A 17,540-nucleotide genomic window follows, 5' to 3' on the forward strand; every position below is an offset into this window, starting at 1 on the left:
TCAGAAACTACCCCCGCATCTGACCAAGTTGGAGTTCCGTAAGTTGCAGAGGGAAGATCTTACTTTAACACCATTGTTTTTCCAGGCTGAGACTCAACCCGACAGTATTCCTGGGTTCTTCCTAGAGAACGACTTGCTCTACCGCAGATATAGACCCAGTAAACTGAAGGAGGAGGACGATTGGGCCAACACCGAACAACTTGTGATTCCCACCAGCCTGCGGCCCACTATTCTACACCTGGCCCACGGAGCATTCTCCCACTACGGCTTCAACAAGACTTACCATGGGATTCGTCAAGACTACTACTGGCCAGGTATGGTAAACAACGTCAAACAGTACGTAAAACAGTGTCATACATGTCAGATGGCAGGCAAACCGAACGTCTCCATTCCCAGAGCACCACTGATTCCCATACAGGTGCCTGCGGAACCTTTCCACAGACTCATAAGACTGTGTTGGTCCTTTACCTCGGACCAGTTCAGGTAACGCCTACATCCTAACCATCCTGTGTCCTACCACCAGATTTCCCATAGCAGTTCCAGTGAAGAACATCACGGCTGCTACGGTTATCAAACATCTATTGAAGATCTTCACTCAATACGGATTTCCCAGGGAGATTCAAAGTGACTGTGGCACCAACTTCACCAGTGATCTCTTCAAAAGGACACTGGAGGAGTTCAACATCAAACAGGTATTGTCCAGCCCCTATCATCCTGCTTCACAGGGTTCTCTTGAACGTAGTCATCAGACCATCAAAGCACTCTTGAAAAAGTTTTGTAGTGAAACCTCAAAGGATTGGGATAAGCAGATTGACCTAATAATGTGTATTTTCAGAAGTCTCCCCAATGAGTCCCTAGGAGTATCTCCTTATGAGATGCTCTACGGCCGTAAGTGCCGTACTCCCCTTAAGGCTTTCAAAGACTCTCTCAGAGATGCCACCTTCAGTGAGCATCAGAATGTGCCCCAGTTTCTTCAAAACCTTCAGCACATTCTAGAGAGAGTCCACCGCTTTGCCCATGATAATCTATTGAAAGCCCAGGTGAGAATGAAGACTCATTACGACCAGACCAGCAAAGTAAGAAAATTCAAGCCGGGAGACTTCGTCCTTGCTTATTTTCCTATCCCAGGTTCACCTTTACAAAACAGATTTTCAGGACCCTACTGCGTCAAAGAGTGCAGGAATAATAATAATTATGTGATAGAGACTCCAGATAGGCGGCGGAAGACCCAGCTGTGCCACGTCAACCTCCTGAAGCAATATAATGGTACTCCTCCCACTGTCTTGACTAATTATTCCACATTCACAGAACCCTACATCCACAGTGAGACCTTCCCAGCTTCTCCTCCCGAAAGCACTGACAAGGAGTCAGCGCTTTCTAATTCCGAAATCCTTAATGATCTTCCCAAATACTTTCAGGATAATCATAGTGCACCTCTCGTCAAGATCTTCAGAGAACATCAAGAGTTGTTCAGAGATGATCCCCAAGAGTGTAATGTTACCCAGCACGACATCCAACTGCTCCCCGACACCCGGCCGATTCGTCAACCCTTCTACCGAATCAGCCCGAGCAAGAAGGAAGTCATGCGTGCTGAGGTGCAATACCTCTTGGATCATGGACTGGCTACACCTTGTGAGTCCCCCTGGGCCTCACCTTGTATCTTGGTGCCCAAACCCCAAGGTAAGGTGCGGTTGTGCACTGACTATCGAAAACTGAACTCTGTCACTGTCAAGGATGCTTACCCCTTGCCAAGGATAGATGACATCCTTGATGCCATTGGTAGTGCCCAGTACTTGTCCCAAGTGGACTTGCTTAAGGGGTACTATCAAGTGTGTCTAACGGAGCGCGCTAAAGAGATATCTGCCTTCATCACTCCTTTTGGACTTTTCAGATATGAACGCCTTCCTTTCGGACTATGTAATGCCCCGGCCACCTTTCAAAGAGCTGTCAACCGTGTCATCCAGGGCTTGGATAACACATACGCCTACCTGGACGATATCGTCGTAGCCTCCAACTCCTGGAGTGAACATCTGCTCCAGCTGCGACGTCTGTTCTCCAAGCTCCTGACAGCCGGCCTCACCATCAACCTGGGCAAGTCCACTTTCGCGAAAGGTAAAGTGCGTTATCTGGGTCATGTTATTGGGAGTGGCAGCATAGCTCCGTTAGACTCGCACACTCAAGCCATCCTACAGTATCCACAGCCTACCACCAGGAAGCAGCTCCTGCGCTTCCTTGGTCTTGCCTCTTACTACCGTAGGTTTGTGAGGAATTTCAGTACAGTCGCCACACCTCTAATTCTATTAACCAGTCCCAAGCAACGGTATAATTGGACCATGCAGCAAACCGTTGCTTTCGAACAACTCAAATTCCTCCTCTGTTCTAACCCCATTCTCGCCTCTCCAGATATCACCAAGCCTTTCGTCCTTCATGTCGACGCCAGTGGTACCGGCGTTGGTGGTGTCCTGATGCAACTACGAGGCGAGGAGGTTCTACCTGTCAGCTACTACAGCTACAAACTGAAACCACACCAGAGGAACTACAGCACTATTGAAAAGGAGCTACTATCCATCGTCCTGAACCTCCAACACTTCGCTCCGTACCTACAAGGCGCCAGGTCTACCACCATCTTCTCAGACCACAACCCTCTCCGCTTCCTACATCAAGCCCAATTCACCAACCAGCGTCTTCTACGATGGGCTCTGTATTTACAAGACTTCAACCTGGAGATCCGCTATATCAAGGGTTCTGACAACACCATAGCCGATGCCCTCTCCAGAGTTTATGAAGTAGAAGCGACTCCATCCATTACTCCACCACATAACGACGTACTTCTTCCAGAACCGCAGGCTTCGGGGGAGAGTTGTGACGATAATCTCCTTCAAGAGATTGAGCCTGCTCTTCCCTCCAAAATTACGTCTTCACAATTATATAAAAAGACTATGGAAGAAATGTCCAACAACGACAACAACACCAGCACCAGCAAGGCTTGCCAGGGTGAGCAGAAACGTATGCATCCAGCCACCTGTTCGAACTCCAACCACCAAACTACCCGTTGATCGCTACGGCTCCGCTGATTGGTCGCCGGTCTGGCTGCACCTGCACTCGCCCCCAATACTACCTGATGTCTGGGGTCGCCCCAACATCAGTCCTCAGAATGTTCCGTGCTTTCGTAGCCAGCACTCCTCCCAGCTAGACGTTAGCGTGTACTGAGAGAGGTGGTGGCTTTAAGCCAATATTCCAGCACCTCCCACTTAACTGTTGTATTGCACTTCTTGTTATTTTGCCTTAACGTAACTTTTCATTGTGTCATTTAAGTATTCTTATTATTTTGATTGATTGATTTTATTATACATATTTGTTTGTGCATTATTTTCATGTTTTGATTTATTTAACGTAATTAAAATTTCATTGTTAAAGTTTACTTGTGTTTTGTGTGTCTTCTCCTTACCTTACCACAGACGAAGTTCCAGTTTTTCTATTTTTTTTTATAACTATGTGACGAGGCCATACCCCTAGCCTTAAACAGCCGAACACCAACGCGTAACCGTCACACAGTAAATATACAAATAGAATTTAAAGCTACAAAATGCATTGCAGCTATATTACTACTCTATAAGCAATTACACCTGGCACAGCACTGACTATGCTTTTGAATCACCTTTTATGGATTAGTACAATTAAGCTTCTGCAATCATTGGTCATCCTACGAGTCCATTTTTGTTCAGGTATACAAGAGCATGCAAGCTTTGCGACGGCATTTGAATGTACACCACTTGTATGCCTATACTGGATTAACTTTACCTTTAGCTGTACAATTTTTCGATTAAATAAATATCTAATATTTTAGCCCCACACAAGAGTAAAAAAAAAAAAAAAAAAAAAAAAAAGTGATTGGGCTAAGTCATTGTTATGGTAGACAGATTTCCTGCTGCTTCCCACTGCAGTGCTTTTCAACTATTCAATGAACCGCCACCAGATCAACAATATTCAGTAAACAAACTATGAGACATGAGAACAAGCAAAATAATGGCAGCACCACACTACATGGGTCAACACCTGCCTCATTGATAAAATTGAGCAATTAGACAGCACTAATTCCTCTGCTTAGATTACTAATGTTCATTAGCATTTTAAGTTCAGGGGGGACTGTTGGCAAATCACTAATTATTGAATGCTTGGAATACTTGAGAGTCCAGGCATGAGCTTTTAAAAGATATCAATTAAACATAGGCATCAAAATGTGCCCAAGCATGCCCACCATTCTGGCAAAACTTAATAAAAAAAAAAATAAATAAATAAAAAGGCTCAAGTGTCTACATTAGGAAATATCATCCATTTAAGGTGTCAAATAAAAGTTACTTTATTATTACCTTCTCATAATACTCTTTACTTTGAAAATTGGGAGACGAGATCAAGATTAAAAAAATCAAAGTAAAAATTAGCAACAAGTAGCTTTTAGGATGCTAAAGAAATAAATATAGCAGGAACAACAACAAAAAAAGTTTACAGTTGGGCAATTTATTGAATATATGAACAATAAAAGGAACCACTCATTATTTCTCCCAATACAATGAAAGAAAATTGTATTACAAAACCATAATGACTGAGCTGTTGAATGACTATCAGTGTCAATGTCAACCATTTAAGTCTATATAAAAAAAAAATCCAGTGACAAAATTAATTCCACATTGGGATTCTACAAGGATTCAAAAACATACATGGAATGAATATCAACTTTTTTTTGTCCTTTTATTATTTTCCACTTTTTTTTTTACATTTTCAATTTTGATATATGTGTCTTACTAGCAACAGATGCCAGAGGTTACCATGGAGCTTGACAGAAAACACTCGATCCAGGAGCACACTTTACATCAGTCAACACCTAATGAGTGCAAAGCTTAGCCATAAAATGATAATGCTTGAATGGTTTGTAACTGTGGATGCTCTGCAACAAAAACCATATCTATCTTGAGTATAATTATGGCAATTACATACCAAAATATAATGAAAATTTAAGAAAAAATATTCTTTGGTCCACATGTTATCACAAATACATCACCATACAAAAATTCTAAATATACAAGAAACTTAGCTATAGTGCAATCTTAAATCAACAATGTGATTGAGCCTCTGATACTATGAATACAGATCATCTGTAAGAGTTGCATTGGATAATTACAGTATATCAAAGCAACACTGTTCAAGGCTCAATGGAGAAAATAATGCAGGCAGGCACTCCTTCCCTCCCTCCTGTATCTGCCACAAAGATATTTCTATCCCACTCCACAACAACGAGACAGCCTGGGGAATCTCAATACTTTGATTAACCAGGTTACACAAGCATAATTCTGAATATCAAGATCTTAAAACTACAAGATAAAATTCTATTAAATTTCCTATTAACTACATGTAACCTGGTTTAACCCAAGCATAATACAGAACCATTAACCTGTGCAGATACTACTCGATCTCATAGAGCATGTAGAAGTGATCATTATTGGCGGGCGCCAGTGGGTGGCCTGGTGGTATGGCCACAAATCCAAGGAACATGAAGGTGCGGATCAGCATAGCTGAAAAAAAAAAAAAAAATATTGCCATCAGACTGAATGTACATTAAAATACAATGTGTGCTTTTAGTAATACTGTACAGTATTGTATACACTTTCTGGTAAAACATTTTATGCAATCATTTTATCTGAGAATCTATATACTGTACTACTATACTTTATTAATTGTAAGTGCTGAAAAATAAACTTCACAATTTTTATCAGCAGCAATGCACCATTAATGGAAGTTGGCTTACTTGGCAAGGCAATAAATTACGTAAAAGCATGTTCTTTAGCATAAAATAAGATCATAACATTGTAGAAGTTATCTGGAAGTCAAACCTATATCCCTGCAGAATAGCAGCCCTATGCACTGTCACATTTTCCAGTCGGAATTTAAATGTATCCAATATTTATGACCTTATTTATTAACTTAAGATTTACGACAAGTTTCGTAAGTTACATACAATTACCCGTGTCATGTTTAGCTTTATGTTATGTTCTATTATGTTTATGTTGGGTTAGGATGGCTTGCCAAATAACATTAATAGACAGCTTTGTCAAGGGACAAAGTTTTAACAAGATGTCAGGATTTGTGGAGTTTACAAGCATTAATAAAAATTATCAGCAAAATGAGAGTACAGTACTGTCGTATATTAAATTTGTTTGGAATAAATGTGTGTAACTCAGGTTGGCTGCACCACCTCTGACAGTGACACATTATGCCACATGACAAACCTGTTGAAAGCATACTACATACAGCATCCACCATCCAAGTATGTATAAGGAGTTACATTTACAGTGATTAAAAATATTGTCTTTCACCAGAGAAGCGGTGGCCTTAGTCAGTTGGCAACCACCCCCAAATAACACCATTCCATCACTTGTGCACAAGTAATTTTAAATGTGTTCAGGTAGCATTTCGGTCTAGTCTTGTGGCACCCTAGACCACTACCCCTAATGTGTCTCGTCTTGAAAAAAAAATTACAAAAAATTAACTCGACACTGAAATTTGCAGGTTCATTACATTGAACTGCACAATTATTAAGAGATAGCGCCAAGCCGGGAAACTAGCTCGAACTTCACAAGTCTTATCACTATCCACTGTCTTGGGAACTGCAAGCTACCATACAACAACCTTATTCAAAAATTGTCATTTATCATTATACAGTACTGTACAGTGGAACCTCTTAACCCTTAAACTGCGCATGGCGTATATATACGCCCTGAGTAACATGTCCCATGGTGCGCATGGCGTATATATACGCCATAGGGTGCCAGGCCTGATTCAAATGGCCCGCGGCTACACGGGGTTCACAGTAGCTTCCTCAGGGCTCTTGTAAACAGATGCCATTTTAAAAAAAAATCGTGGGTAATATTCTCAAGTGTGAGAGGCACAGTACTGTTGGAGCAACCAAGGCCGGCGCACGCAGCATGAGCAAACAGCATTGATGTTCAGCTTGTGACCACAGCATCGCCAAAAAATGTCAAAATAAATATATAATTGTTATTATTTAGCGATGACAATATTACAGATGACCCATGACTGTGATATAAGTAACCAGGGTTGTGATAATAGCAGGATTGTTGTAATGATTAGTGCTGTGGGAGGAGTGATGCTGAGAGACGGAGGGAGACAGCATCGTTTACTAACTGTGTGGCCACCTGTTATTGTTTCGCATTCACCATACCAGGTCAGTGATTCTCTATGGTGAACACAAATGTAGATACTTATATATAATGTGTGTATTAGTGTAATAACAGCAAAAGGATTATGCTGGGAGGAGCCATATGGGTGACGGAGGTGACGTCATCTGCATGATTTGTCTAGCTGTTTAGAGTGTGGCCACTATGCTCTTTGGGCGCACTACAAGCTTAGGTGTACAGTTACGGTGCATAAAACATGTAGATATTTATATATAATATGTGTATATAGGGTAATAACACTGCAAAAGGTATTGTTGGGGGAGAAAGTTTAGTGCGTGTGACCTTGAAAGAGTGAGGGAGTCGCCAGCCGCCATCTGTGTATAGCGACGACTCTTAGTGCCTGAACTAACTATATCAGCTTAGCTGTACAGTTGTGGTGAACAAAATATACACATACTTATATATAACGTCTGTATATAGTGTAATAACACCACAACTGGTATTGTTGGGGGAGAAAGTTTAGTGCGTGTGTTGAGGGAGTGGCAGCGAGTGGCTGGCTGGTGTGTGGCGGTAACTCCTCGTTGCTTTTCGACTCTCAATACCAACTTAGTGGTTCGTTATGGTGACCAAAACATGCCAATACTTATATATAACCTGTGTATAGAGTGTAATAGCAGCAAAACTATTTGTTTATAGTTTTATAAACATAATTGAATCACTAATATGCACATCATACTTTTGAGTATAGCGATTATTAACCACTTATTATATAAATATATTACAATACACACTATTGAATAATATTACTGCAAAAAAACTAAGAAAAAATCAATCGGAGACATTGAAACAATTAGGTAATAATATCTTTGTGGCAACTCCCATCTGTCAACGCGGGTGACGCTGACCGGGTCTGACGACTGCTCTGTCAACGCCCACTTTTTGCCAGACTTCCTCGGTCAATTGCGCCCAAAATATGTCGCCTACGATTTTTTTTTTTTTTTCCGTGCTCAGGGGACAAATTAACATGTTTAGAAGACGAAAAAAAATTTGAATTTTTTTTTCTTGCGCACAGGGGTGTAAATGTCCCAAGGACCCCTGAGCAGTGTAAGGGTTAATGAGTTTAATCCGTTCTGGCACCGAGCTCGTTACCTGGAAAACTCGTCTTTTGAAACAAATTTCCCCATTTAAAATAAAGGAAATAAATTTAATCCGTTCCACTCCCAAAAACATCCATACTTTTATGACTATGTAAATATAATATTGCACATGTAAATATAAATGTTTTGTTGTAGTGTTTTAATATTTACTTTACCTTATGAAGAGTAGTTGCTGGCTTGAGGGAGACGATGGGGAGGTGGGAAGGAGGAGAGGGGTTATGGTGTGGAAGGAGAATCCACCTCGTGAGTCAGGCAGACTCTCTCCTTGGGAATTTCACCCAAATTTCATTTCAAATGTCACACAAGGATGCGTTAGACCAGCACCAAATAAAAAACTACGTTGATTACACTCGTTGTCAACAATATAATAGTCTTACCACGAAGATACAATACAATGCCGTTTTCTCAAATAGGCAATGTGGTTATTAAAGAAAACGGAAATTTCATGGCAAACATGTATACAATCCCCAAGTCGATCGGATAAGAATTGGATTTTATAGAAATATTTGCTCAAATGACGCTCGAGCGCGGTGTTTGGGTGCATTCAAGAGAAAAAAAGTGTGTTACGTTCAAGCGACATATACCTGCGAAAGTGATAACACTTTCATAAAGTGTTATCACAAAGTGATAAATTAAACATTTTCACACACCGGGTTGTCACTGCTTTATCAGGGCAGCTTTTCCAAGAATGCTTTTCTTGAAAACCTTTTCAAACATTCCAAACACTTCCCTGATCTCAGTGGAAGAGGCAGCATCCTCCCTTACCTCCTCATTCCCTTACTAATGGTGTAAATTGTTGATGAGGACCTGCCATACTTCCTTGTGAGATCAATCACACAGACACCACACTCATGCTTTGCTATAATTTCCTTCTTTAAATCCACAGTAATTGTGTCTTTCTTCCTCTTGACAACACTATCTTTAGCAAGCAGCTTCTTTGGAGACATCGTGTGTTACAAATTGTAGTCGCAAAACCACTAAAAACCCAAAGAAAAGCTCAAATAAATCCAGAGGGATGCTTGTAGTGTGAGATACAACAACACTGGCGTCGGAGGCGTCCGAGAATTTGCGAGAACCAGCGAGACGCTAGGAAGCGCCATGTGGTTTCACTCGTTAATAGAGGCGAGCTTGTCAATAGACACAAATTTGCTGTGAGTGGCTTGCTCGTTACTGGAAAAACTCGTTAATAGAGGTTCCACTGTACTTCAATCTATATAAAATAAAATGTCTGTCCAAATGGAAAAAGCCAAATGCTTAGGGTTGGTCTCGTCCAATCATTCAAGATGATATAGGAAGGGGTGGGGGGGTATGTGGTTATCAAAGGCCAGTCAGGGTAGGCCTCAGTGCCACCCTGTAAGAAATATTGGCATCTATGAATGACACTTGCTATTTTCGTTGTCTGAAATTGGGGGATGCATTTTCCAGAGTTAGTTTTTCAGTACTTCATAATACAGTATTACATTTATCAAGGGTGAAGGGGAGAGGGGAAGAGGAGGTGGGAAAATAATAGGGGTATGGCACCTGGATACCCAAACTAGTATCCATTAAATCTTACAGGAACTGATGGAAGGTAGTATCATCGATCCCTATGCAATGCACAACTATTAAAATTTTATAACTTCTTAATTACAAAAATGTAATAGTGTGGGGCAAGTTACTGTACTAGAACGTAGCAAGTTTTTCAAGATAGTACAGTATTTATGAAATGACATGGGGTAAAATAATGTCATTTATATTTGGGGGGAGCAGGGTTATCCCATCCCGTCTCACTATTGAAACCATGGTCCCTAAAAAAATATGGGTCACAATGAAAGTGAAAGAGGCTCAAGTAACAACATACTGGAGTGAACAATATGAAAGCAAATGCTGAATAGAACCAGTGAAGAGCAGGGGTGCCATAGGCACAATCAGAGAACACTGTATAAACATCAGAGGTCCTCGGTTGTTCGACATCCTCCCAGCGAGTACTGTACAAGAAATATTACCGGAACACCTGTGGATATAATCAAGAGAAACCTAGACTGTTTTCTAAAAAAAAGTGCCAGACCAACCGGGCTGTGGTGGGTATGTGGGCCTGCGAGCCGCTCTAAGCAACAGCCTGGTGCACCAAGCTCTCAAATCAAGCCAAGCCTGGCCTGGCCTGGCCTGGCCTGGCCTTCTGCCAGGCTTGGGGAGAAGAACAACTCCCAGAACCCCATCAAGCAGGTATGAAAATAATTTATAAATTCCAATGAGACTATATGGCTTTTATTATAAACTAGCTGTACCCGGCCATGCGTTGCTGTGGCTCAGCAACGCATGTGCGTTGCCGAGCCACAGCAACTTTCCCCCCATCTTCCAGTCCTCCCCAAAATTTCCCCCGTCCCGTCCCCTCATCCTCCCAACCATTCCCCACTCATCCGTCCCCTCATCCTCCCAACCATTCCCCACTCATCCGTCCCCTCATCCTCCCAACCATTCCCCACTCATCCGTCCCCCCATCCTCCCAACCATTCCCCACTCATCCGTCCCCCCATCCTCCCAACCATTCCCCACTCATCCGTCCCCCCATCCTCCCAACCATTCCCCACTCATCCGTCCCCCCATCCTCCCAACCATTCCCCACTCATCCGTCCCCCCATCCTCCCAACCATTCCCCACTCATCCGTCCCCCCATCCTCCCAACCATTCCCCACTCATCCGTCCCCCCATCCTCCCAACCATTCCCCACTCATCCGTCCCCCCATCCTCCCAACCATTCCCCACTCATCCGTCCCCCCATCCTCCCAACCATTCCCCACTCATCCGTCCCCCCATCCTCCCAACCATTCCCCACTCATCCGTCCCCCCATCCTCCCAACCATTCCCCACTCATCCGTCCCCCCATCCTCCCAACCATTCCCCACTCATCCGTCCCCCCATCCTCCCAACCATTCCCCACTCATCCGTCCCCCCATCCTCCCAACCATTCCCCACTCATCCGTCCCCCCATCCTCCCAACCATTCCCCACTCATCCGTCCCCCCATCCTCCCAACCATTCCCCACTCATCCGTCCCCCCATCCTCCCAACCATTCCCCACTCATCCGTCCCCCCATCCTCCCAACCATTCCCCACTCATCCGTCCCCCCATCCTCCCAACCATTCCCCACTCATCCGTCCCCCCATCCTCCCAACCATTCCCCACTCATCCGTCCCCCCATCCTCCCAACCATTCCCCACTCATCCGTCCCCCCATCCTCCCAACCATTCCCCACTCATCCGTCCCCCCATCCTCCCAACCATTCCCCACTCATCCGTCCCCCCATCCTCCCAACCATTCCCCACTCATCCGTCCCCCCATCCTCCCAACCATTCCCCACTCATCCGTCCCCCCATCCTCCCAACCATTCCCCACTCATCCGTCCCCCCATCCTCCCAACCATTCCCCACTCATCCGTCCCCCCATCCTCCCAACCATTCCCCACTCATCCGTCCCCCCATCCTCCCAACCATTCCCCACTCATCCGTCCCCCCATCCTCCCAACCATTCCCCACTCATCCGTCCCCCCATCCTCCCAACCATTCCCCACTCATCCGTCCCCCCATCCTCCCAACCATTCCCCACTCATCCGTCCCCCCATCCTCCCAACCATTCCCCACTCATCCGTCCCCCCATCCTCCCAACCATTCCCCACTCATCCGTCCCCCCATCCTCCCAACCATTCCCCACTCATCCGTCCCCCCATCCTCCCAACCATTCCCCACTCATCCGTCCCCCCATCCTCCCAACCATTCCCCACTCATCCGTCCCCCCATCCTCCCAACCATTCCCCACTCATCCGTCCCCCCATCCTCCCAACCATTCCCCACTCATCCGTCCCCCCATCCTCCCAACCATTCCCCACTCATCCGTCCCCCCATCCTCCCAACCATTCCCCACTCATCCGTCCCCCCATCCTCCCAACCATTCCCCACTCATCCGTCCCCCCATCCTCCCAACCATTCCCCACTCATCCGTCCCCCCATCCTCCCAACCATTCCCCACTCATCCGTCCCCCCATCCTCCCAACCATTCCCCACTCATCCGTCCCCCCATCCTCCCAACCATTCCCCACTCATCCGTCCCCCCATCCTCCCAACCATTCCCCACTCATCCGTCCCCCCATCCTCCCAACCATTCCCCACTCATCCGCCCCCCCATCCTCCCAACCATTCCCCACTCATCCGCCCCCCCATCCTCCCAACCATTCCCCACTCATCCGTCCCCCCATCCTCCCAACCATTCCCCACTCATCCGTCCCCCCATCCTCCCAACCATTCCCCACTCATCCGTCCCCCCATCCTCCCAACCATTCCCCACTCATCCGTCCCCCCATCCTCCCAACCATTCCCCACTCATCCGTCCCCCCATCCTCCCAACCATTCCCCACTCATCCGTCCCCCCTTCCTCCCAACCATTCCCCACTCATCCGTCCCCCCATCCTCCCAACCATTCCCCACTCATCCGTCCCCCCTTCCTCCCAACCATTCCCCACTCATCCGTCCCCCCTTCCTCCCAACCATTCCCCACTCATCCGTCCCCCCTTCCTCCCAACCATTCCCCACTCATCCGTCCCCCCTTCCTCCCAACCATTCCCCACTCATCCGTCCCCTCTTCTCCCAACCATTCCCCACTCATCCGTCCCCTCTTCCTCCCAACCATTCCCCACTCATCCGTCCCCTCTTCCTCCCAACCATTCCCCACTCATCCGTCCCCTCTTCCTCCCAACCATTCCCCACTCATCCGTCCCCTCTTCTTCCCAACCATTCCCCACTCATCCATCCCCTCTTCCTTCCCAACCATTCCCCACTCATCCGTCCCCTCTTCTTCCCAACCATTCCCCACTCATCCGTCCCCTCTTCTTCCCAACCATTCCCCACTCTTCCAGTCCCTTTGGCCTCCCCAACATCCCCCACTCCAGCATCCGCTCATCCTCCTAACCATTCCCCACTCCATAGTCGTCGTCGTCGTCGTTCTCCTCCTCCTCCTCCTCCTCACTACCCCATTCCCCTCTTCATCCCTAACATTCCCCACTCCCTCGTTCAATGCATTCCCAAATGATCTGATGTTCCCATCAGAAAATTGGGATCATCAAATGATCTGATGTTCCCATCACTGAAATATAAGACAGTTAAAAAACGAAATAAAAACAATAAAAAAATAAGAAAATAAACTATACTCGGGAAATGAACGGTATGGTAAACAACACGGCTCAATTCCAACGCAACGTCACAAAAATTAAATCAAAATGAAAAGCAATTGAAATCTATGAAAATTCAATTTGTCAATGCAATCAGAAACATTGAAATGGAATCATAATGTATTAAGTATTGTGTGTGTGTTGCTCTTACGTGCAACAGATGACGTCGTTTCTTAAAAAACTAATTATTTTACCTGTCACAGGTGTGGCATCTATACTTAGGAAATGGTACACAACACAGCTCAATTTCAAAGCAATGTCACAACATAATTCAATCAAAATGTAAATAAATTGAAATTTATGAAAATTAAATTTAACAATGCAATGGGAAACATTGAAATGGAATCATAACATTTAGTATAGCGTGAGTTGCTATTATAAGCAACAGATAGCGCTGTTTAAAAAAAAAAATGTTTTTACATGTCACAGGTGTGGCATCTATATAGTCGATATATAAAAACACGCGAGTATTCAAATGGAACGTTGTGTCAAAATTTCAAAGCCATTGGTGAAGAACTTTTGGAGATTACAGCATGTGTTGCTCTTATGTCTAACAGATGGCACTTTTTAAAAAAAAGCACGTTTTTTCCTGTCACAGGTGTGGCATGCATATGGTAGATATATAAAAACACGCGCTTATTCGAATGCAACGTTGTGTCAAAATTTCAAAGCCATCTGTAAAATGGTTTCGAAGATTTCCCTTGCATGAAAAACAAACAGTTTAAAAAAAAAAAAAAAGCATATTTTTTCCATCACAAACATGACATCTATATAATATGTACATATAAACCCGCTTGGATGTGAATGGAACGTTGTGTGAAAATTTCAAAGCAATCGGTGAAGAACTTTTGGAGATTAGCGATTTTGAACAAACATTTCCATTTTTATTTATATAGATTTGCAGCCCTGATCAAACTTGCATACTTTTAGCTTTAAGTCCATATGATTATGCACCCCAAGACAATGCACAAAACCTGTCCGAAAAAGCACACAAGGCATCCCTACCACAGACGCCCAGTTGCTGTGTTTTAAATAGCCATTACAAAATATATTGCACTATCTGGGAAATCAACTATGAGCAGCTAACTTTGAGAAATAACATCAAAATGCAACCTATATATAAAGAGTAATACAGTATTCAGGACTATGAAAAGTCGTAGATTTAAATAGCTATGAATTCGTGCACTTCCAATTCAGAACATGGTATAAAACAAATTAAGCTGGAGAACAATAAATGCAGCTCCACCTTCATGTGGAGCTGCATCATTCATTTGCCACACTATGTAGCAAATGTTAAAATAGCTACCTACATGATACCTGCTTGATGGGGTTCTGAGAGTTCTTCTCCACAAGCCCAGCCCTAGGCCTGGCTTGACTTGTGAGAGCTTGGTTCACTGGGCTATTGCTTTGAGCAGCCCGCAGGCCCACATATCCACCACAGCCTAGCTGATCCAGCACTCCTTTGAGAAAATTATCTATTTTTCTCTTGAAGACGTCCACGGTTGTTCCGGTAATATTTCTTATACTCGCTGGGAGGATGTTCAACAACCGTGGACCATGGATGTTTATACAGTGTTCTCTGATTGTGCCTATGGCACCCTGGCTCTTCACTGATCCTATTCTGCATTTTCTTGTGATTTATGTGATTTACTTGGCCAAGTGAGCTGCTGCACCAAAGATCACACCAGTTATGTCAACAGGCTTTTATAAAAAGTTGAGCCAATTTGTTTTTCACCTAAAGTACTAAAAGTTACCAAATCTAAGTTGTAATAACTTATTCATAAAGCATTTATACAAGGGAATGTACAAATTAAACCAAATTAAAGTTTTCCCAACCTCGATCACTGCGGTCCTTCTTGAAGCAAATTAGTACATGAGAGCATCCAAGGACTTCCTCAGCATACTCCAATAGTGACACAAATGCCTCTTTGCTGCCCTCTGGTAGATGCAAGATGGACAAGTATAGACGGCGGCCAACTACGACAGTTTCCCATAGCACCGTCGTCTGTTCCGCCAATTGAAATTCAAAACTCAAACGGACACAACCGCTTTGAGCTGCAGACACCACTTCAGTACCCTGAAACGCAAACAATTGATTAAAACACCTTGAAAGCTGCTCAGGTATTAATTTATATCTTTTTTTTTTTTTACACTTTTATTGTTTGTATATTTACTATTTATAAAACAATTTAGTTATGAAAATAAGCAAATTGCAGTACTGTACCATACAGAAATGTGAGAAATAATCGGAACATGCCATTTTATGCTGAAAGCAAGGTCTAAACTTGGGAAATGATAGTTACCAAATATTGGCTGGACTATACCGAAATTGCCATATCATAAAATTCTAACATCTGTACTGTACCACACTGGGTCACTAGCCATCATCAATTATCACAGGAACAAACAAAAACTTACCGACACAGGTTTACAACGAGTGCCGGCCACAGGGGGCTCTGAAGGTTTCCCCACGCCGCTGCCCTCTGCACTAGTAGACACATAGGCGGCATGGGGAGCATCAAACCCACCACCGAGGCCCTGCGCCCAGGTGAACTGAGAAGTGGCGCATTCCTCCACTCATACTACTAGAGTCCGTGCTGGAAAATAAGAGTACACAACAATAAATAGTGTATAAAGCAGAGCATAGGAAGTCTTAAGCTCCATATATTGTCACTATAGCACTGCAACTGTGACTAGTTAATAATTTACTAAGGATTTGTGTAAACTGGCCCAACTATAATTGTGCAAATAAAGTCATGGAATTTAATTTTAATTAGCAAAATATCATAAGCATGACATTTCATTATCAGTAATTTAGTCTTGTGTTGTACATTAAGAATCTAGTCTTATTTTATGGCTACTGTATGTGAAATAAAAATTACTTAATTTTTATGTGCAACTGAAAAATTAATAATACAGCTAAGAGATATACATTGCCTCTACATCTGTGATCAACATGGACAAAACTTATTTGTTTATTTTTAATTCATTGTGTTGAGGACAGGCAGCCAGTGTGTACATAGATGTAAGGCTTATAGAGGTTTCCATTTCCGCAAAGTTGAGGATGCAACTCAACAACACGCCAACTCTAAGTACCTGTTTACTACTAGGTAAACGGGTGCATTAGGTTATAGGAAATGCGCCAACTATTCCTTTCCCACCCGGGATTCAAACCCCAAAGTCCTGATTGTGAGTCAATAACCAGCCTAACTTTAATCATTAATCACAATGATTACAAAAGCAGCAAGTGCCTTTATAAATTCAAATGATATTTTATATATAATACTACATATGCAATGCTCAACAATAACACTAAGCAACCATAAAGGTACATACTGTAATTGGCAATTAAGAGAATACAGTACTAGGGCATTTTACCTATTATAATAGGATACTAGAAAATGTCAGAGGATGCTTTCTATTTTTATAACATGAAAATCACACATTTTCTGACAAATTATCAGAACAGTATACTGTACATACTGTATTTGCACGGCAACAAAAATTGAGAAAAAGTACAGAGTAAAGGCTGAGTTTAAAGATCATATTTAGACAAACCTTCTAGCCCATGTAAGCTGATACTCACACATTAGCATTACTGTACTGTGCTCTGACCCACATTTATGCCTGCTCTCACCTAGCTCTTGTGCCACATCCCATTGGGCTAAGATGCCTACAATTTTCAATTTGGGGGACTATTTTTAACCTTGCCCTTTCATACAAACATTTATGATACTTGAACAGTTTTTGCACACCCACTGACTGGTAGGTCCACATGAGCAATCATACTTGTCAATGTCGCTGATGGTCACATTATACTTTAAATATATGTACAGCAGATTAATTTATAAACCCAAAAGTACAGTATAGAAAAAATAGCAATTTAGAGACACTAGAGATATGTGGAATATGCTATATAAAATAACTATAGTACTGTATTGCAAAACGGTATTGGACCTTGTTCATGTTTCTAGGATTTTTTCCCAGAAA

General features: G+C 43.3%; 1 protein-coding gene across 1 annotated transcript in view; it reads right to left on the reverse strand.

Moving 5' to 3' along the window:
- Positions 1 to 4,502: 4,502 nt before the first annotated feature.
- Oda (Ornithine decarboxylase antizyme) overlaps positions 4,503 to 17,540 on the reverse strand; it is a 22,553-nt gene continuing 9,515 nt past the window's right edge. Inside the window, exons 3-5 of the mRNA XM_069308975.1 lie at positions 15,969 to 16,126; positions 15,387 to 15,627; positions 4,503 to 5,570 (exon numbers count right to left, since the gene is read on the reverse strand). Of these exons, the coding sequence (XP_069165076.1) occupies positions 5,461 to 5,570; positions 15,387 to 15,627; positions 15,969 to 16,126 (509 nt within the window). The 3' untranslated portion in view covers positions 4,503 to 5,460. The remainder of the gene's footprint in view (positions 5,571 to 15,386; positions 15,628 to 15,968; positions 16,127 to 17,540) is intronic.

The sequence above is a fragment of the Procambarus clarkii genome, chromosome 63 (genome assembly GCF_040958095.1).
Source record: "Procambarus clarkii isolate CNS0578487 chromosome 63, FALCON_Pclarkii_2.0, whole genome shotgun sequence".
NCBI lineage: Eukaryota > Metazoa > Arthropoda > Malacostraca > Decapoda > Cambaridae > Procambarus > Procambarus clarkii.